This window comes from Drosophila simulans, chromosome 3R (assembly GCF_016746395.2).
Source record: "Drosophila simulans strain w501 chromosome 3R, Prin_Dsim_3.1, whole genome shotgun sequence".
In the NCBI taxonomy this organism is placed as follows: Eukaryota; Metazoa; Arthropoda; class Insecta; order Diptera; family Drosophilidae; genus Drosophila; species Drosophila simulans.
The window spans coordinates 14,016,184-14,039,023 of NC_052523.2; the positions used below are offsets into that span (position 1 = coordinate 14,016,184).

General features: G+C 41.0%; 1 protein-coding gene across 6 annotated transcripts; it reads right to left on the bottom strand.

Annotated features, from left to right (window-relative positions):
- Positions 1-1,774: 1,774 nt before the first annotated feature.
- Positions 1,775-18,712, bottom strand: LOC6728426. 6 transcript variants are annotated; one of them, XM_039294885.2, is made up of 7 exons: positions 17,849-18,712; positions 16,583-17,521; positions 5,180-6,120; positions 3,008-3,245; positions 2,695-2,909; positions 2,510-2,615; positions 1,775-2,365 (listed from the first exon to the last, which is right to left on the bottom strand). In XM_039294885.2, the coding sequence occupies exons 2-7, from the start codon at positions 16,920-16,922 to the stop codon at positions 2,214-2,216; spliced, it is 1,992 nt and encodes a 663-aa protein (XP_039150819.1). In that variant the 5' UTR covers positions 16,923-17,521; positions 17,849-18,712; the 3' UTR covers positions 1,775-2,213. The 6 variants fall into 6 exon arrangements, with proteins under 6 accessions (XP_039150819.1, XP_039150818.1, XP_016035016.1 ...); XM_039294884.2 differs by having other exon boundaries at positions 16,583-17,538; XM_016175167.3 differs by having other exon boundaries at positions 1,775-2,097; positions 2,168-2,365; positions 16,583-18,712.
- Positions 18,713-22,840: the final 4,128 nt, after the last annotated feature.

Genomic DNA, 22,840 nt, shown 5'->3' on the forward strand with positions numbered 1-22,840 from the left:
CAATCTTTTGAAAAGGCAAATATAATTCTCTTTTAACAATTTTAGCATAAACAAATTTGACAGGACTAAGCTTTAACAAAATAGAATTATATTTCATGGTTTAATGAAATCTAGCCGTTCGGCATTCCCAAACGTAAATTTAACGCTCATAAATACTCAACTTTTGTTTTAGCTCGAAAAAATAAAAAGTATCAAATTCTAGCCATTGGCTTTTTCACAGCAATCAAGTTATCCAGCTTGGCAGTGTGGGACGAGCTCAGTAATTTGATTGCCATCCGCAGGACGGCTCAAGTGAAAATTCAAATAAAATGCCTTTGGAAATCCAGGCAGCGACTGGCAATGCTTTATCGGATATTGAATACATTTCGCAAGGAGCGAAGGAATTGTATAAGTGTTGGATGAAACTGTCCCTTCAAAGTGTTCACTTTACTTTCACTCTCACTCCATCTCCGTTATGCAGCTTATCTTAAAGTTTTATTTTTATTTTTGGTTTTTCTTGTTGTTCTTCGGGTCTTATTTTGCCAGGATATGGGGGGAGTGCGGGCGGGAGGGAGTGCAAGGACATTTCCAACTGGCTTCATCTTGTTTGACTTTTGCTGCCTTGACGCGGGCCCTGCTGAGTTGTTGGACTTAAGCCAGCGGGGATTCCCCTTTTTCGCCGCCGGCCACCTCCGCCCTGGATCCCAGGCTGTCGTCAGGCGAGTCAGTCATCAGCATCAGCAACATAGTGAAAAATATTTACTGCCTTTCGTCGGCAACCGACTTTGCCCCTTCCCCAATCCCCCTGGCAGGACTCTGTGTTTCTTGAAAATTGCTTCGCTTACGTCCAACCCACTCGCTTGGAGAGAATTTTCCTACTTGACAGGACAACGACAAATTTTACGTGTTGTTTCTTATTTTTACTCCATACTTTTTGTTTGTTTTCTGCTTTTTTATACCCGTCGTTTTCGGGGAAAAACGGAGATGTGATTTCCGCTGCAATAAAATAGACTGGCTACCTTAAAGGCTTTATGACCCTTGGAATTCGCCAGTTTATGGCTTGTGTTATTTTTATGCACTCTACTTGGCTTTTCCCCTTGGCCAGGCCATAAGTGTTGGTTCATCTTTGTTTTGCCTTCGTCACTTTGATGCCCCAAACAAGGCCGCCAGTTGGAGTCACTGCCAAATTACCATAAAATATTAAATTATTTATGCATATCCCCATCGAGGAAATTCGTTTGCTGGCTGCTCCTTTTATCGTTCACGTCAACTGGGGGTCAACAGAAAATGGGTTGTGGTTGGACTTACTTAGGGTTTCTTTTCGGCTTAATGTTGTCAAATACTTACAGTTTATAAGAACTAAAGCAATATCAACTCATTTAATGTGTTTTTTTTTCTTTGGGCCTTCCAGAAATTTAAAATATGAAAATAACCCAAAAACAAAGAAAAAACCCTTCATAAAACAAAGCTGTATCTCCCTTTTTTTTTTGCAAAATAAATCTCGCATTAAATCTTATTTACGCCAGCTGAAGATAAAACGCAAATAATTCTGAATGCCCACCCACCAAATTAATTTGGTTAGCACCAGCAAAATAACTCATTCGATGCATTTGCGCATTTAGCAGCGCAAGCAGATTTATAGCACCGAATTGTATTTAAATGAAACTTTTTTCATTTTAATCAATAGCTCGCCAGAGAATACTAATACAGCCAATCAATTAGTTAAGCCTGATAATATTCATAAATGGTTTACCATTCGGATGAACCAAAAACCGAAAGAGAACACAGATTTAAATAAAGTTTCACATGATTTATTGAATGCCTGTTATTTATGATGGATTTTTATGATTCAGTTTTATTATTTTCATTTAATAATATTTCTCTCCGACAATAATCTAATTATTGATTCGATTTCACAACTTGAAATGGGGTCTGCTTAAATTGAATTTTACATTAGATTGAATGCAGTATGGTACGGGGATAATGTGAGACACACAGACATGAGAGTTATGGCAACGTTTAACCTAATTACAGAACCGTCAATTCAGTTTCGACAGGACTCCAGCTCCTGCTCCTGCTCTGCTCCTGCTCCACCTTCTGCCCCTGTTGTCATCTCCGCTATTTACAAGGCCGCCTTTAATTAATCTCTAACCTAAATTACGTAACTGCAGATGGCGCAAAAGCTTACAAATAATTGGAAGTCGGACGCCACGACCAGGCGTTCAATAGGCGAGTCACGTCTGGGTCGGTGGTGTGTGCATCGCTCCCTGCATCGCCCATAGGAGTCCAAGAATTCCCAGGAGTCCCAGCGTCGAATGGCACGTGCTCCTCCCGCCTTTCGTCGTCCTTGCCGCCGTTGACATGATGGCCGATGCGGAATATTCACCTGTTGGCCATCGCAATTCGTCGCGGTGGCGACAGTTGCGATTAATATGAATCATTCATTTTGCCACACATTCAGGTAGAGGATAGGATGGAATTGGATAGGATATGATGGGTCCAATCCACATCCCGGAGGCTGTTAACTTACCGCTTAGCACGTGCAGGTCCACGGACACGGAGACGCTGTTCGACGGCTGGCACGTATAATTGCCGGAATCCTCCTTCCGCACGAGCGGTATAATTAATGAGCCGATCTGCAATAAATGTTTATGTTCAGTGACACTCAACTAGTTCATCATTAACCGTCGCTCCGCTCGTAAACACCCAACTAACCGTGTTCTGATTATCGCCCACGGTTCCAAATATATTCCGATCTAGCTGCGTGTACCAGCCAGTTTGCTCGTCACTATCGCTAATCTTCTTCTGGCCCCGGAACCAGATTATGTACTTGGGCGGATCCAAGGTGCCCCGTACGATGCAGTGCAGCGCCACCTTGCTGCCCGCCTTCACGAAGCGGCTCTGATCCCCAATCAGCTCAGTCTTGGGTTCTGTAAATAAAAAAAAAAACAATTAAATGATATTAATGACATTAATGATATTTAACTTGCAAGGGAGCTAGAAATATTATATATTCACAAACACTCACTGACTATTTGCAGGTGGACTTTGGCACTCAGCTTTGGCTCCGTTGCCATCTGGCACTCGTACCATCCGGCATCGCTTGGCTCCACGTACTTGATCTGCAGGGACCAGGTGTAGTCGTGATCCTCCTGATATATCGATTGGAATCGCTCGTCCGCTATAAAGGTGGTCTCGTCCACGCTGATTATGTGGTTATCGCGCATGCGCACCCATGAAACGGGTTTATCCGACAATCGATGTATCTGAAAATTTCAGTATATTGTTACGGGGAGTGTTAATATAAATTCTAAAGGGAATAATTCAGGAACCGCTTTCTAGTCATCTTAAACATGAGATACTATCTATTTAATATACTATGAATTTAAATAGCTATATCAGTGATTAATTAACCTCAGACCCATGGTGCCCTTTCTCCGCAAACCAGTCAACTATTCAGGCATCAAAGCTCAAGGCAGCCAGCATTTACATAACTATTATTATGTTAATCGCTGCCAATCTGCCGCTAATGAGCTTTCACATTACCCGGATTGCATTCGATGTTGACTAATCCATACATGAATAATTACCCCGGCCCGGCAAACTAATCCGGCCACGTTTGCCTGTCGTTTCGGTGTTAAGTTTCACAAAAAAGGAAGAGCAAAAAATCTGATGGCTCAAACGACGTCAACGGACGTTGAATCTGAGATCCAAGTGAATGTCTGGGGCCCGGAAATGGAAATGAGGTCGGATCTGAAGGCGGATTCTGGAAATGGTGCTGCGCATCTTTGGGCTAAAATATTCTCACAGTTGGCGCTTTGCTTTGGCCCTATTTTCGCAGGGCTCCTGTTTTAGTCCTGATTCTGGCTTCGCTTGTGGTCCGGCACAGATCAGCATAATTTCATTTGCATATCAACAATTCATTCTGTTTACGTTTATTTTTTATGACGTACACAAGCGCCCAGACTTGGGCTTCTATTTGCCATTTACAATTCCGCACAATTTATAAATATATATATATATATTCACTTCTTTTAGCCCAGCCTCTTTTCAGAACCTGTTCTTTGGGCTTTGTTAAATTCCATTCACCAGATACCCCTGTATATATGTATATATTTATATATATATATAGGGGGGAAAGAAAACACCTACGAACGCATGTAAATTTGATGTCTGTTGTAGCCGTATGGAAAATACACTGTGCAATATGTATGCATGCAAATAAGTGTTTCGCTTTCTTCTATCCAGCTGTATCTGTATGTGCAAATGTATCTGTATCTGTATCTGCGGATGTGTGAAAGCGTGTCTGTGTGCAATATGTAAATGCTAGTTTTATCTCCGGTCCGTTGAAATTAAAAAGGAATTCTGAAGCAGATGGGGGGACACTGAGCCAGTCAGTCTGTCGCTGGCCTGTCTTCGTTTGGTTTAAGTTTCGAGGAATTCGTAAGTCAGTCAGGGTTGCCTTGAGTGGTTAAAGTCTTAATGCTCGAATTAAGTCCTTGGTGACGTGTGTGGTCCTAAGATTTAGCTAATTTCTTAAACTCAGCTGGCGGAAATTTCATCTCTGTATTACGTTATTGCCCACATTTTAAATTATGGCAAAATCTTTGTAAGTATTTGGTTAGAAATAGACAGACGTCTTTGTAAATACATATATATTTAAATTGATTTTCTCTAAGCTGTAGAAGTACGATATTTTTCAGTTACCTTTAATGTATGTTTATTCTTCTTTTTTGTAAAGCTTCCTTAATGGGATAAACCTATAAGCCGCTTAACTGGCTGACAGCTATTTATAACACGTGACATTTAATTCAAATATAATATTCGCAATTAAACGTAATCTCGTAATAAAACCCTTTTTTCCCCAGCGAACCTTTAAGGCTTAACCGACTTACGTCACACGATGTTCCGCGACCTACAGGCAAACAAGTCCAACGGATTGTGCTAGACACAACAAAACAGTGCACTGAACAAAAGATTTCTTTAAAGAGCACTCATTTTAAATAGGAAAATTAATTAATTAATTTTAAAGCTATTTTTGTTACTCGAAACTATATACCCAAATCGGAAAACTAAATTTGTAACCTTGATATACCCGCGCAGTAAGAAAGTTCTAATGCAAATTTAAAGGTAAATATTATTAAACTTTCGTAGCACACTTATTTGGACTAGGCCTTTTTCGAGTGCACATTTCACTCACCTGGCACGGCATGTAGGCGTGGTTTCCCATCTGGGCGGTGATGTTTAGCACGGGCATTGTCAGGTTGCGCCGCACCGCCGACCCCGCCCCCTCGCTGCCATCGCGGTGGGCGGCCAGGTAGGAGTGCTGCTCATTAAACATTTGACGGCGCTGCTCCTCCGGCGACATTGTCACCGCTTCCGAGGATGTTTTGGCGGCCGCTGCCTGGGCTGCCGCCTCTGCCGCCAACTTGGCCGCCTCGGCTGCATCAGCAGCGGCGCGGTAAGCTGGCAAATCCGCGGCCGCGAAAACGGGAAATGGCGGCAGGAAGGTCGGAATGGAGAAGCCCTTGGTCAATGAATCAGCGACACCCGGATGCACCGCATTCGCCATCTTTCCACTTCGCCCCTCTACGCGCTCAATGGAGTTGTGCACATCCGTTTCCGTTGATGCTGGATAAATTGTTGATATGAGCATCTCTGCTGCGGTCTCTGTTGCTGCTGCTGCTGCTGCTGATGCTGATGCTATTGCTGCTGATGTTGCTGCTGCGGCTTGTGTCGCTGCTGATGCTGTCTGCGCTTCTGTTTGCCGTACTGTGGCCTGAGTAGTTAGCCCAATTTGTGCTGACTGGCTGGTTGCTATCGCCTCCCCTGCTCCATCTGCTGATGACATGCCCCGGGCTACGGCCGTGGAGCTCCATGAGCTGGTTGCCTCTGTCGGTGGTGCTGTTTCTGCTATTTCTGCCGTATCTACTGCCTCTGAGGCTGCTGTGGCTGGCTTTTTTGCTGTCGCTAAGTTGCTGGCTGTCGTAATTAGATCGTTTTGTGTTGTCATTGGACTATCTGGCAGAGTGGATCTTGTGGCCGTCGTAAGCTGTCCCTCAGTGCTTTTCCCTCCCCGTGTTAAATCCACTGGATCTGGAGCACTTGCTCCCAGTTCCGGATTGCTGCAGGTGACTACTTCTGTGGAAGAGAAATAAAGCTGAGCACGTTAGTAAACAGCAAGCTTGGGCAAAGGAACTGCTAATTAGAGTGGTTTGTACTTAAAGTTCGTAATATCCAGAAATGGAATTAAATATGTAACTTAGGTTTGTAATATAACATCAAAGAACCCAAGACCCAATTAAATTTGATATTTATATGAAAATATGTAAAGAACAAGAAATGAGTAAAATAAATTTAAAGTCATAAGTGTACTTTAAAATTCGACTTTTTGTTAGAAGGATACCCAAATTTGTTTTCTTAATTCGTTTGCACGCTTTTGCCTGATATTATGATAATAACAAATATCAAGGATATGCGTACGTTCGCTTGACACGCATTAAGTCCTAAATAAATAAATGTTATAAATGTATTGCGGCGAATATCAAAGCGCTGGGAAATTAAGAAAAATTATTGCAATCGGCTTATGCAAGGTGAATGAATTGAAATTCCGGTAAAACAAATGGGATGCCCCACTCTTTGGATGTGGAAACGATGCCACCCACACTCACACTTCCTGCGGCACATGTACATATTTCGTTTCAGTTAATTTTCAATTACGCTTTTATGCTAATTAAAATCATAAAAATTTGCCGCTTAATGTCACCGCCTGTGGTGGCTTTTATTTCATTTGGCTCTCTGTTTCCTTTTAGCTTTTAATTTTTTTTACTTTTTTATTTTTTTCCACACATTTTTGCTGCTAAAAGTTGTTTGTTTTTGTAGCTTTGGCTGCCTTTTCCTTTTGCCACTGCCGGTCTCTGTTTCCCTTTTAAACTTTTCCTTTTTATGTTTTCGACTTTGTGCCCTAGAGGAAAATTAAGCATAAAAAATAAATGGTAACTTTAGCAACATAATCATTTCATATACACGTGCATCAAACGTCCTTGGCAGAAGTAACTCAAAGCAACACACCTTTACTTCTGCGCCAGCTAACCAAGTGGCTCTGGTTAATCAAATAAAATGCAACCAAGTTGCAAAAAGTGCTTATGCAAATATTTACCATTTGCAATGTCCTGCATTTAATTTGCTTTTATTTGTTTAAAGAATTTGTTCCATTTGCCGCAACTATCGCGAGAATGTTTACTCAGTTGATGGCAAAAACTAAAAATCATTGTTGCTCTGTACAAGTGATGTAAAGCCCCATCAATTGGGGCAAAACTTTATTAAAAGATTACAAAGCTAATAACTTAAGGCAATAAATTCCCAACAAAAGGAAAAAAAGAGCAGCTTTTCGACTAGGCGAAGGCAACACCACCATTGATTAGCTCAACACAACCACTCAAATAAAGTTATTTTAAGCAACTTTCTACCCCAACACGCTGGCAAGGACATGTTGCCCCAGGACACTCATCCACTAAATTGGGAGGCAGGGAGCAAGTAGGATGAAGTGCAGTTGAACTTGCCACTCCAAGTCATGGAAAAAGAAACTCTTGCAAAAAAATCGCAAAAACGGTGAACACAAAAATTTACATGTCCATCTGTTTGATTTCAATATAGCTTCTACACTTAGTTTCATGCTTTAAAAGTTTATTAGTATTGCAAACAACTTTGGGGAAATGCCGTGAATTGGAAATTTACCTTGGTAATAATATCGGAGTCACAAAATAAATCAGCATTATTTTTCCTGTCGTATCCCATAAAATCGGAAATATTCGTGAGAGGAAAACGAACTCATTTGCGGTGAACCAACCAACCACCAATGGCAGCCAGTTCAATGGCCAACAAAGGTGGGCCGAAATGAAAGGACTGGGAGTTGGTACTGTTTTCCAGGGCTAAGATATCAGTGGTTTGATAAAATAGAATTTGCATTTTTAAATTATTTCATTTCACGTGCTTGTCAGAGCCTTGATTTAGGTTGAGCAAGAAATTTCAGCCGCTCTCGTTACCTTTCGGCTACCCAGAAATTCTACGTGTCTGGTTGCACACAAAAAAGACAAAAAAAAAACAGAGAAGAAAGCCAAAAAAAGTGGAAGTAAAAGTGAAAAAAAGGGAGTCCACAAGGCAACCGCATAAATTTCCCCACGAAATCATTTCGAACGAATGCGTGTGATTTGGCTGTGTTGATAAGGTCCACCCTGGCCCAAATCCTGGCCCACGAAAAGGTTGCAAGCGAATTTTGGTTAAAATGCAAATTGAAAATTTCACTGCCAGAAAAATAGTAAATTTAAAATCCACTCCAGAGTGGCATACTTTTTCCCCATCTAGTTTGTGTCCGTTTTACTTGGTGTGTCAAGATGGAATATCCCAAAGGGTTTGGAAAAAAAGTAAAGCCGGCACGGGTTGCTCAAGGCAGAGTTTGCATTTTCAATTAAAACCGATTTAGCCTGCAATCAAATCGGTTTTGATTTCCCTCAAAGGAATTTGCTTAGTCAAACACAAAAGAGGGAATTTATTTTTGTGGTGCATTGGGTATTTGTAAGTCCTTGTAAGGGGGAGAGAGAGTGCAAAAAAAAAAAAAAAAAAATAGGAACTATTCCCCCAAAGCCGATTAATTTACTGGGTTTTTGCCGTGTCCTCGGTTTGTTTGGTTTTGCCAGGGAAAAGCGCCTAGTCTCGGCCAAAAGTGTGATCTGGCCATTTATAGCACTTGACGACAGTCAGTCACACACACGAGGCAAAAAGAGTGAAACGTGCAATAACACTCAAATTGTTTTCTTGTTTTCCTCAACCAGAATTGGCCGCTTCCAGGGACAGTGGCCCAAATCCGTACCCCCAAAAGCGTACCACAGCTTGTGTGGGCCCAAAGGGACTTGGAGTTCATATTTAAGCCGGCTTGGACTGGAACGCCAGCGGAATAGTAATGCTCACAAATTAGGCTAGTGGCCAGACGCAAAAATTACTGAAATTGGCATACACTCTACCGGTGGCAGACACAAATGGGCAACAAGCATGCTCGCCATGCCCAGCAGTTATGTAAATTCTGGAATTGGTTTAGGCCACTACAAAATGAACAACCATTTTGGACATTTGGCCAAAGCTCATCAGCATCCCGAATGTCATCAGAAATGGCGATAGCCGATGACAATGGGTTTACTAAACAGCAAAAACTAGGCACAAATGATGTGGAAACTCTTAAAATTAATAAATATTTGTGGAAACAGATCTAACATGGCTAATAATGGCACCTTTAGTATGTTCCAGTCTCAATCGATATCATCCGTATTGTTCAGCAAACTTGAAAACACACCTATTTGATGTTCCTGTTTTGGACAACTCAATTAATCCTAGCCAAAGCCAATACCTATTCTTGGGCACCTGTACACAAATGTCATCAAATAATTAAAAGTATAGCGTTTATTTCGAGCTGAGCCTGAGGCGTGTGTGCATAGCTTTCTCCCACAAAAGCCATTCGAACAACGTTTCCATTTTAATGGCCACAAAAGTGAGTAAGCCCTCCCACTGTGCCGTGTGCCATGTTTCACTTTGTATGCTGCAGCCCTGGTCGGCCAATGACGCAGTCACCTGGAGGATGACGGAATAGGATGGGGATGTGATAGGGGCAGGGACAGGGATTCTGTCCAGACTGGCCCATATGGTGTACTCGTTCTGCCACTGTGACCCCATAGTTAATATTTCATGGATTTTGCCTTTTATGCTGCAGGCTAAAGAGAAAGATAGAGGATGATAAAGGAAGCGCATAAAAAATGATTAGATTTTGTTGGAAGCACATTTCTTTTTTTTGCCTTCAGTATCGATTAACTTGCAAGGGGAGAAAAACTGAAATTTAATTAGTCTTAAAATATTTATTGCGAAAAAAGAGCTTGAAAGTTGTTTGCATTACTTTATGGCCCAGCGACTTCTTAATTAGAAAAAAAGTTATTGGACGTCAGCAAATATTTGCGAAAAAAAGAACAAAAAATAAAAGTAGTGGTTCAAACTTATAAATTATATAAACATAATAGTCTTAGAAGAAATATTATTTTTATGTTGACACAAATTTCCATATTCGGTCTTTATAGCACCAAAAGTGCTTGCAACCTCTTTGGTTCCTATTTTATAATTCAACGCACTTTCAACTTTTCGTCTCGCCAAAGGTCAAGAGGTCTTAATCTGCGTAAACTTCGTGGCACGTGCATCATTAGCGTGGCATCAGGACACTCAGGATGCTCGGGAAATTCGCATCAGCTGCGGGTCTTCATTTTTCATGTAATTATAAAAAATATGCGTGGGCCCGCGAGCCGAAAACACACGCAGTAATTACATGTCCAATAAAAAGTCATGGTTGTTTGGAAGGACAAAATGGCGGCGGCCGTAATTAAAACGCCAGGCGCTTGTGGCCAAAAGAAGACGGAGAGCCACTTGACTCTTGGCCATCTGAAGCTCATCCGCACCTGTAACGCCATCCGCATCCTGCCCGCATCCGCCAACGCTGGTGTTTATGAGGAAAAGCCAGCAAACGGAGCAGCGGAGCAGTGGAGCAAACAGGAGCCGCCGACACACATTCTCGCATAAACCAGAAAACTTTTCACCGGGGAGCACTTTGGATTATAGCCGCCTCGAGTGCACATAAAACACGAGCCCGAGGACTCAGATTGCTGCATCTATCTAACTCATGAGTAACTTCGGTGTGGGTAGAGATTCTTGTGCTGGGCATGGGCATGGGCATGGGCCTGGTCTTGATAGTTGTGTCGCCAGATTTGTGTTGCTCCAGCTGCGGGCTGGCAATCTTAATGAGTCCCCTTTGGGGGCCGCCAAGCAATTAAAGTTCAAATGAGCCAAATTACAAGCTGGGAGTCACATCAAATGTTGGGCCTTGGGGATGTATGTATATGTTTATACGGAAAACAACTTCCAAGGAGAGGGTGAAAAAATAGGAAATCGCGCGCCACTTCAAAGGAGATCACATTAAGCTAAATTCAAGTTTCGAAATGACTAATTGGATAACTTTGACTCTTGCTCAAGAAACTTCTATGCCGCCTGTTACCTGCAACACATATGCAGAATACCCAATAGGCAATCAATTAATTATTTTAATTTTTACAACAGATCTTATATCAATATTGCAGTCGCTACAGCAGCCAGTGCATGTGTACAACAAGTACCATATTTACAAAGGCGCAATGCTCAAAAGGTTGACATAATTAATTACAGATACTCTTTAAAAAACTGCATTTGGCATTCACTTTGTCGCTGGGCTCTAGTGAAATATATATATAAATAAAAGGAAAACGTAGCGTCAGCCTGGCCATTAACAACTTTACTTTAGCGAAAGGCTAACAACACGCAACGCGCACCCGGCAACGTGCCACATACAACAGTGCGTATACGCAACACTGGGCAATGCTCCAATTTCAATTTACTGCGAAACCGAAACTGAAATGAACCTCAAAGGAAAGACAACGGGCAGGAGAGCCGCTGCTTTCTTTGCTGTCTTACTTTTTGGGCCGTTTGTTGGGAACACGTAGACCGGCGAACACGATGCCATAAAAATAAATTGAGCCAGGACACAGGGCACACAGTCAACGAGAAAACTGGGTGTGCCGACAAAGAGACAGAGACGAAGGGGGGTCTGGAAAAGGACATATTGAACACCCTAGAGCTGCAGAACCCCCTCGCTGTTCGGTTGTTGTATAATTTTCACAGTGACACCCAACATATGTTTCAGTTTTGAATGAATCCTCGGATAATGGTGGCACAGAGCAATTTCACACTAAACACAAACATTTCCCCCACCTTCGTGCCGGCGAAAGCCACTCGAATAACAGAATGCCATGGAATATGGCAGCTTTCACCCACTCAAAGCACCCACACTCATGCAAATGTATCTTTAATGCGTAGACAGCGTTTCTGTTTGCCGACACACACGCACAGATACTTTCCATAAGATTTCATGCCTGCTATGTATGTGCTTGAGCTATTTATTTATTTATTTATATTGTGAGCATTGGCATTCGGTAATTGTTTATTGATCGATTTGATAAATGCCACTTTAAATACAATTCTCGACCCCTCGTTTGATTTTTTACTCAAATATTTATGGGAACACCAAGCACTTGTGATCAAATGTCATCGCAATATGCATAAAAATAAATAATTTATGATACAAACGGTTCAAGCTGATGAAGATGAATCAGTGGGGTTGTGGGTCTGTTAAGTGAGCTGTGGTGAATGGAAAAATCCTTTAGGGAAATTAAAAGCAAAAAAAAGTTGGATATCTCAGTTTGCTTGACTTTTTGCCGAGTGAGGGATGAAGTTGAATAACAATGTGTTCTAAAAAAATACGTCTGGGTGAGGGATGTTTTAAAAATTGCAAAATCTAATTTTGGTTGAATTTTAAATGGATGAAGAGTTTACCTGGAATATGGCAGAATGATTTTTATGAATAGCATTTTATTAATTTGCAGAGTTAACTGATACAAATAAGGAAGATTACTATATTATATTATATATTATTAGCTTAAAGTAAAATGTTAAATAAATGTATATACAATTCTTGTTTCTAACATAATGTGCTTTCATTAAAGAGATGGTTCATTCGGTGTCTACACTTTGTGCTTTTGGCTTCAATAAATCAAGGAAAATAATTATGCGAAATCTCAACATCATAGAAATATAAGACTTTTGCGTTATCTAGTTGATTTTTATTGCTTTCTTGGTAAATATTTAGCTCTAACTGTAGAAAAGAGGAGCTGGTGGGGGCGAAAAAGCTATAAATAAGTTGCCGAATGTTGACCAGAAATGAAATAATTTTTCAAAGAGCCTCCTGCCAGGATATGGTATGTATCCCCCCTCCATACTGGAGACCCCATGCTGCGATCCATAAATTACCACAAAGAAGCCTCTTGGGCCCTTTGCTTTGTATATCCTTTTTTATTTCTTCGGCGGTTTGTCTTGTTCTTTTCACACTTCGGCAAGGAATAAAGACAAGGCTCGTTGACTGCCGCTGCACTTTGTCATTTGTGGGTCATTTCTCGCTAGGTCTTTGTCGCTCGTTCACTGCCCCGTTCAGCCCCTTTGTGCCCCTTTCCGGCTTAATCCCCTTTAACCTCGCCCCACTGCTATTCTCCGAGCAATTAAATGGCCCATATACACACACTTGTTGTTGTCTTTGATTGCCCAAAGCGTCGACGCAGCTGCAGCTGCCTCTGACCCCTGACCCTCTGAATAATTTAAGCTCACATTTTGCGAGCCAAAAGCGCATCAAGGCCATTCGGCTTACATTGTGAGCGTGATTGTGTGTCTGTGAACAGGAAATTGTTAGTTGCATGGCGAATGAGAAACAGTGGGCCGAATTGCGAACGGAAAACAACTGATTTTCTTTTTTGGGAAGTCAATTGCAAGTGTCAGAAGACTTGCATCTTTGTTGAAAGCATAAAATATGTACAACTACTTTCAATTAATATGGCTTTTAAACACCGAAATAAGGAAGAAGTATATGTAGAACACTTGCTTGCAAATAAAATTCATTGTTTTAAACGCATAAGAATGAATACATCAACCAAAGTGATTTTGCATATACAAAAAGCTGAAATTGAAATGTAATTGTTTCAAGAACATGCCCACCTATATTTGTCAGGAATTTTACACAAATTATTCAGTGTTACTTACATTCCGAATAAGACATTTCAACCTAAGTGCACCTTAAAACATGCGAGTTTGTTGAAAATTCGCGATGTTCCCGGGCATCCAATAAACCCATGTGGCATACATTGTTCCACCGTTGGACAATTTGTTGACCTGCGGCACTGTCATGTGCCTTGCCCAACTTTGCTTGTGTTACAATATTTTCCGTCATCACAGGACCTGCCGAGGCTGAGGTCAACTGGCAATGTGTGTGTGTGTGTGTGTGTGTCCTGCCGCCTAAGGGATGCTGCTGTTGCTGATGTTGTTGTTTGGGTCTCTCCGCAAACCCATTTATAATTTATGAAGGTAAGCAAACACTTTTGGCCCTCGCAACGACGACCGCACACACGACACTGCACGACAGGACTGGAGGACATGACATCACGACCCCATAGAGCAGCCTTAAAGGATTCTGGCCATTTGGCCAGGTGTAATAGTGAGAAGACGGAGGCGATCAGGAAGGAAAGGTCGGCCCAAGTCAACCTGTAGGCCGCTTTGATTCGAGGCCCAACGACTTTGCAGGCACATTCCCAAAATTAGCAGAGATCCAGGCACTGTGTAAGCAAACCAGAAAAAAAACCATTCCACAATCCACAGAATCCCACAGAAATTTTCAAAAAATCTGAATGGGGATTTCGAGAGAACAAAAGCCGGCAGGGTAGCAAGACCAACTTTGGCCGCATTATAATTTTGAATGTTTCGGAGCTCGGAGTTTGAGTTGGCTTGCATATGCTTTTGTTGGCCCATTCTGCATTTTGGCATAACGAGTTGCACTCACAACTTTCCAAAAGCGCATTTTGTTAAGAGTTGTAATAAAGGGACAGAAGGGCAGCTCAGTGGGGAAATCGTATAAGGGATTTAGAAAGGGGTAAGTCAACACTGCTGTAAACGTGTTTATTAAACATTTTTTGGCAAGTTTTCAATTTCGTTAATATTTTTGTGGGGCTGCAAAGCCAAAGGAGCAACGTAGAGCTATACGAAGGGGTATAGTTTATTGTTTTATTTTTGCCTCCATTATTGGGCAGCCGACAGAATGAGAAGCTGCTTTTGCTGATGGAGAGCAATGAGGTTAAGGACCTTACGAAACTATTTTTTTTCACAGTTTGCGAAACGGTCGTGGGCCATTTTGAAACTTTTTCACTTATAAGAGGTGCGCATATTTGTTTTAAAGTTTAAAAACGTGTTTTTTATTTTAACATTTTTGTGGTAAAAAATAACATATTTTATATACATCCGATTTGGACCTGAAAACTGGATTCGTTGGTTTAAAATTAGCAAACCATTTAAGTTTAATAATACTAAAAATTTACCTTCTTTGACAGCTTGTACTGATATCAGTCGTTTTTCGCTTTTTTTACTGACGTCGAACTTCTGGATTTAACACTTCGGATTTAACACTGGAATTTTACATTTCCGTTTTCTACGTGACTTCTCTTGATTTACAAAATTAAACACCATAGCCTCTTCTTCGTCGGAATATGTCAAAAGCTCAAAAGAATCGAGTTCATTATTAAGCAACGTCTCATCCTGTCGGCATTTTTTGATTCGATCTACAAGATTTTTTGAACATTTCCGCATTTTTCTTTTCTTTTTTACTGATTTCATCAGATAGAATCGGTGCCCACACTTCAGAATATGTCCTTTATTTATGGCAAGTCGCATTGCAACATCTACGCCGCACTTTATATGCATTTTTGCAACTTTAAGCTTAAAGGCTACGTCTTCCAAAATTTCTCGGTAAGTCATTGGGCACTTCTTTTCTTTAAGAACTTCCATAATCAACGCACCAAATGGTGCAGCACATGCCATTTTAAAAAAGGGCTTACAAGGAATTTATATCAGTTGACTTTAACAAATTTTGACTTTATATTCTGGTAAAGCAATAAATTCTAATGGCATTGAAACACTTGCTTACTTGTGAAAGTTAGGTAGAATAAAATAAATTTCAAACAAAGCTAGATTGTAATACAAAATTAAATGCTGATTGCCAATTTAGAAACTGTTATGATCTTAAGCTCTCAATTTTTTCAAGTACATATATCTAGTTTGGATAAAAATGATACTATCGATATAATTTTCATATTTCTACTTCATCTTCAGGTGCTTATTACGGGTCAGAATAAATTATATTAAGTTATCTTAATTACGTGGGAAATTCGAATTAAATTATTAAATGGAATTACCAGAAGAACCTCTATGCAAGGAATAGCTGCGCAATGCCGCACAACTTTTTGTCATCTTTTATGGGCCATTGTTTTCCCATTTCGCTAGCCCCGTGGCTTCTTCTAATCTAATTTCGGCAAATCAAATGAAACAACGGGAAGCTCAGCCCCCAGCCCCATCCTCCGCAATTTCCAAGAACGACAATTGCCTTGTTTCCACTCCCCCTGCTGATCCAGAACTACTAAAACAATTTGCCAGCAGCTATTCCGCGTCTTGGGATCCGCTTACGAGGACAATTATCCATGTGTGTGTTGCCAAGTGCGCATAAGATTTTTCACCCGGTACCCGAATAAATAAGGAAACGAAGAGTTGGAGATACTTATCCTGTTAATCTGGCAGAACAACAGGAGAGCATAATGCAGTGAAAGGATGTCGCTGTTTTGCTAGTTCTGCGCGGCATGATTTAAGGTTTAAATAAGATAATGCATTTAGGAAGAAATGTTCAAACTGCATTTTGCTTATTTGATACCTTGCAAAGAGAGGGATATCTGGTTTAACACTAAGGAATATCAAATCCTAGAGGGTATCCCACCCGTTCATAGCACTCCTTCCCCATTTTACTGTGTGTGTGCGACGTGAATGCGTTAAATTAAATCAAAAATGTATGAAAGTCACACGCACACGCAAGGCGTGAGGGAAACCCCCCAGCTGTACTTACGTATCCCAAAGCCGAGAGCTGGAAGGACCAAAAGGACGAAGCTGATGCGCAGCCAAGACGCTGGTGGGGATGTGTGGAAAAATCGGCGACACCACGGCGCTCCTACTCCTGCTCGTTCTGCTCGTCCTGCCACTGTCATCTCGGTTGTCAACGTGGCTGGCCGGGTCCTGGTTCTGCTGATTCCGGTTCTTCGACTGGTGCTGCTCCAGCTACTGCTGCTCTTCTGGCTCCAGTCCTGCGTGGCAGTCCCAGTGGCCCAGTTCCTGGCTGCAATGACACTTACAGCGCCTTTTGTGCGCTCATTGTCCGCCTGCCTCCAATTGGGACTCGTTTGCGGCATCGAATCTGGCTTCTCGTGCTCCTTGGGACCAAGGCCAGGGCTAGGACCAGGACAGACAGGATCTGCTGATTGCACTGCGCCGTCTTGGCTGCCAAACTTTGTCGCATTCTCTGCTCCGTTCTCGAAATCCCAGCCGAAGTCTCAGATAAATAGGTTTATTGAATTAATACACTTGGGGCTGGCTTGGGTCCTGGCTTGCCTCCATTTGGGTTCTATCTAACCTCTATACTGTTTCATTTTATTTTATTTCATTTGATTTTATTTCTAGCTTTCGACAAAAAATTGCAACTCTTCTTTATGGGTCGGCCACAAGTTTTTCGATGCGTTTTCTCAAGCGATTTTCCTGCAAACCCATTGTTGGCTTACTCGGTCTCTGCACTCGTTTTGCACAATTTTTGTGTTGCTTGATTTATATATTTATTTAAGTGTTTTCGCCTTTGTTGAGTGGCAAACTTTTATTGGCGATGCAGTGGCACCAACATAGACAAATAAACTGGCATCGGAACTTGACTTTATTCCATGGTAATCCAATTTGTTTATTTAGCTTTTTGGTCTCTTCCAAAACTTATTTTGTTGAACAGCACAAATCCGTTTAATCCCTAATAAATACATTTACCTAAAATGTTGTTTGCATACGATTTTATTGTGATTACAGCAGTGGTTTTGGAATACCATTTAATTGAGTTGTAAAAGCACAAGGAGAATTCAATTTAACCTTACCATTAAGAATGGTATTTTTAAAAAATTTAATCTGAACAGAATTAACACTTCTGCATGGTAATGAAACTTTTTAAAACATATTTCTACATCTTGCACTTTTACTTCAACAGCTCAATCAATGGAAGAGTCAAGTGCTCGAACTTGCCAAGAAATATAAATCAACTTATTTCCACTTAAACTTTCATAATCGTTTTGCAATTAATTACATAGAATTTCCTTTTCCTTGGTTCCCGGCTCACTTTCTTAAAAGTTAATAACTTGCACGGCTTTCATGCAGAACTATCACACAATGTTCTCGATGACTAATGGGCAAAAGTTTTCGCACAAAAAAAACCTTAAAAACTTCGACCATTTATAGTGTTTAACAAGTTTCACATTGCCTTTCGATGGGCTTTCTTTGAGTTTTAGGTCGGTGGTAAAAGGTAACAATGGCCATATGGCCGGGCTCTAAACGAATTGTGTGCAGCTCCTTGGGTGGCTTATATTTAATGATTTAACACGTGAGAAAACATTTACACTTCAGTAACAATTTATCGCATAATCCGACTTGAGAATATTTTTTATTTCGCCCTCCGTGGCATTATTCTTGCTGCCCAAAATGATGCACAATAATCCCTTTTTTTACGTTACGCGTCCTTGGAGAAATCCTCTGTTTTCTTCGGTCCTGTTTTTGCTCCTCGGCTTCGCAGTTCAGCGCGGCATTCTAATATCCATTTGCATAAGGCGGGAGCAAACAAATTTTAAAAGTGATTTCGGGAAAAGACACTCGACAGGCGGCACTGCAGGACACGGGACACGGGACACAGGACACCCAAGAGGACATCAAGTGGTTTAACTTTGTCTTAATTCTTCTTTTCTTTCTTCGCCACTTTCCATTAACTTTTTTCTTCGTTTCTGTTGTCACATTTTGTTTTCCTGACTCCCGCCTCTTCAGCACAAGTCCTTTTCAGATATAAACGCGTAAAATTGACTTCTGGTTGCGGTTTCGTTTGCGGTCTGGGTTTCCTTCCACCATCCGAGTCACGTCCGCGCGTACCGGATTCAAATTTTCGACTGAGTCGCGTTCGAGCGACGCCATCCCACTTCCCATCGAGTTCTTAACATTCCGTGGCGGATAGTGCCGATTCCACAGCCATTCCGTCGAGCGTTCCCCATCGGCTTCTCCTCCGTTTCATGTGGCATGCCGGTTCGTTTCCAACTTCCCCAGCTTTGTGCCGTTCACATCCCTCGGGTTGCACTGAATTTTCGGAATCGAACCGTCGGGTTATTTGCCGGCTGTTTGTACGCGCCTGCGCGCTAATAATGCTTTGGCAACAGAAGATTGAAGATTCATTTTTTATTCCGCGGATGCCATTTGTAGATGACCAACAAAACACTTGTTTCCGCCGGACAAATACCTATTTTAGTCGCACATGAATATCAATTGGCTCGCTCAACGCCACCAAAAATCGACCACGATGTGAAATATGAATTGAAGCCTCTTAAAAATGGTATAAAGATTGATACATGGAATATATAAATCTCATAGCTATTCAATTGAAAAATGAAAGAGTTTAAGAGTTAGCAGTTTGTATCCGACCTCATATAATATATATTTTATATATGTATTTATTATATATTTTTTTATTTCCTCTTAAACCGAGTTTTAGCTTCATTTTGACATTAATCTAAGCTGAAATATACTCATCCGTTTTTCAGCACTTTCCTCTAAGGTTAAAGTCACGAGTCAACCAACAAATAATTGGAGTCGTGCAAATGGTGACCCCGTAAATCACGGTGGTGACCGCGTTGGCACTCGGTCACTAAATTAGCTCGGTGTCTGTTGAAAAATCATCGCCTTTAGTGGCCGGAATTTACTGCCCCGGCAAAGACATATCTGTGGTCTCGGCTATTGTGCGACAATATGCCATTATGTAGGAGGGAGTGGGCCAATATGCGCGGCTTGATGAACGACGGCCTAGGACTAAGTATAATCTGGTGTGCTTTGTTGTCAAAGAGCAAGTAACAAATAAATATTATTGAACTTTTAAGTCCCCAGGGGGCGGTGGCCTGCAGGCAATTGACGCCCCAGTGCGATAACAGAGCCAGCGGGCAGATAGGGTGCTGAATATCCTCACACAGGACCAACATAAATTCCTGCTCAGTTCAATTTATTGTGTATTGACACAGCTTACGGAGAAACAAATAAAAATGTTTTCGAAAGTGCGGGTGCGCTTGGTGCCAAAGTCCATCCCCCCCATCCTTCCCAGCGCTGCGTAGAGGACTCCTCGCAAAGGCTCCAGGAATGCGGACGAGTTCCCCTCGGCTACTTTCGCCGCCCTTCCATTGGTCCTCGAAGTCAGGGACCTCGTTGGCATCCATTGTTATTACCTCTTTGTTGTGTTTACACGCCATTTGTGGTATTTCACTCACTTCCACTTCCATGTGGCTCACCTCGTCTCGCCCGCAGCAAAAGATCCTGCGGCGGAAGGTGTCGGGCGGGATGCGGGCCAAAGGCTAAGGGCTGGCTGTCGTAAAAGTATATTTGAAATGCAAATGCCGGCGGGCCTTAAAATGCTCAACTTCTGGCTCACAAAATAATCAAAATATACTTTATGTCGCCTTTGAGCCAGTGAAAACAGTGAACAGTTGCGCCAGTTATCGCAGCCAAAAGCCAAGCAACAAAAAACCAAAAGCTGCTAAAAGCCCATCAATCGAGTTGTGAAATAAAACAAAAGATTAAAATTGTAATATGCAGTAAAGCGACTGCATAGTACTCTTAAAAATATATTATATTACACAAGCTATTTCTGGTACACATAATTTTCCATTTCTGGCCATTAGGAAACTGTATATCTTATTTAATACATAGATTCTTATAACAAAATATTTTAGACCATATGTTAGGCCTTTCAACTATAATTCATTTTTTAACAAGGTTAAATATATCAAAAACTTAAAATAAATATTAATTATTCAGTACATTTTTGATGGTCTGTGGGAATTGCTCTTCCCAAACAGAAAACTTTTCCTTTATCACAATCTGCTGGCTTTGTATTAGCTAAACATTGCGCAGCTGTTAATTTTAGCACTTTTTACAAAGGTCGTAAATAAATTAATATGTTTTGTTGAAGGCAATCGCATCTGGGCGTAGAACTAAATTTAAACAAACATCATTTCTCTTGGGGCAGGAACTTGAACTCAAAAATTGGTTTGCTCATTTTTGGGGAGTGAATCTCGAGTCGCACGCCTGTCAATATATTTCAATATCTACATTATGATTGCTTTTCTCAATTTTTTCAGATTTCTTCAGACTTCAATTTTCCCTGCGAATGCATATAAATATATATTTTCCTTTGTCCATATCCTTGTTCGTTTTGGAAGGGTGCCCAAACTCGGCTCTCTCCGAATATGCGAATTTTCGATGACATGCTAGACAAATTTCTGATAGACGTACAAGGGAACATACACGCATACACATATGGGAAAATCTGGTTTGATTTCATTCTGCCAGTACAAGGGAAAATGCATCTACGATATTAAATATTTGTCAAGGAAAACTATTGAAGAGCCAAGGAGATGGTCTGGAAAATACCAATATGCATAATGTTGTGACAATTTATTAGCAATTTATGCACTTAGGCCAAACAAGTTATACTCGCAGCGTGTCCTATTAACAGGAAACCAAACGATAATGCAAATTATAATTTTGTTATTATTGAAACGGATGTGACAGCCTGAGGCTCGCAAGTGTTAACTCTGTTAGAAAATTTCATGTAAATTTCAATTTTAAAGAATTGAATGACAAAACAGCAATGGAAGACAAATAAAACCAATATTCGGAAATAGATAAACATCAACTGCAACCTAGAGAACCAAAGTTCAGCCTGCACCTGCGGTTTGAGCCAGTTGAGCCGTGCTTATTGTCAGAGGAACCCAGTAAAAGTTCGAGAATCAATGGGGTTTGAGTGCAACCAGCAGCTCACAATCTACCGCACTTGATTTCAGTGTTCGGGCAATCGAGCCAAACGCACTTTAAGCTTCACGCTTTTCATTTCAAATGCCATAGAGAAAGGAAACCCATAGAAATCGAAGCGCAAAGTAAATTGCACTTAATCGAATACTATGTAAATGAACTGCAGATGGAATCGATTGCAAGCCGAATAGTCGATCTCGAGATACCTTGTACTAAGTTATAATTCTCTATTGTCTTAAATTAATTTTGCTCGGAATAAGTGAGTAACTTTTTTTTATTCCTCCACAACCTCAAAATCCACACTTCTTTCTGTGAGCAATTAGTTTTTTTCCCCTGATTCCAGTCAACTTTTAGTTGACTAAGTTAAAAATGATAGATAAAACGTGTGCGTGGGTTTTCGAGTTCATTAAGGTTGATTGTAACCGCCGTAACCCACTTTTAGCACCAACAACATTCGCGCTACTAACGCTCTTTGTTGCATTTCTTTTTTTTTCCTATTCAGGCGGTCACCCTTTGCCCTGCGCGTCGTTATCCTTTTGTGGTGAATCAGGATTAACGGTAAATATAATTACTGCACCCTTTATCCTGGGACGGGAAAAGGTGAAGGAGACACTGGCGAAAGCGACGTGACGTTAATGACATTGTTGGCTGGGGTCGCAAACACCCACTGGATGCGAACCCTTGGCTAATTTGTTCTATGTTCGACTTGCGTCTAATTAATGAAGATTGTCTCGCATAATCGTAACGCTTTAATTTATATTAATTGTTGTGGGCTTGCCAGACCTCTTAAGTGGTAAGCTGGGCATTTTTCTTACACAACACACCCTAAATGGGAATTTTAGGATACTTAGTCCCTCGTTTTTAGTAATTGGTCCTTTAATTGTTTATGTAAACTTCTTTTTTGGTAAGTAATCAACTTTGCAACAGTAGGTAACGACGTTTAGGAATTTAAAGTGTAGAATTTCAGTCTTTATTTTAGTTTAATATTTATCTTTAATGGCTAATACTCATACCTTAATAACAGCTCTTACTTTTAAATTAAGGGATTCTGTTCTAAAAAATGATGTCTTATTCAATGTTCATTACAGCGTAAACTGATCGTAATATATTTACCCGACTTTAATCATCAGTGCTTAATGTTCGGCACTCATGGGAAATTCCCCCGTGAGCTTGTTAGTCCCATGCGAAATTATAGGTTTACCTGCAGCGATAGTTCAATTAGCTTTAGCTTTTCCAGCTTTAG

Excerpts from the sequence above, each read along its gene's own strand:
- LOC6728426 (XM_039294885.2), bottom strand. The coding sequence starts at position 16,922 with ATGCCGCAAACGAGTCCCAATTGGAGGCAGGCGGACAATGAGCGCACA. Across the intron at positions 3,246-5,179 it reads ACGCCTACATGCCGTGCCAG|ATACATCGATTGTCGGATAA; the intron begins GTGAGTGAAATG and ends TGAAATTTTCAG. Across the intron at positions 2,616-2,694 it reads TGGGCGATAATCAGAACACG|ATCGGCTCATTAATTATACC; the intron begins GTTAGTTGGGTG and ends CATTTATTGCAG.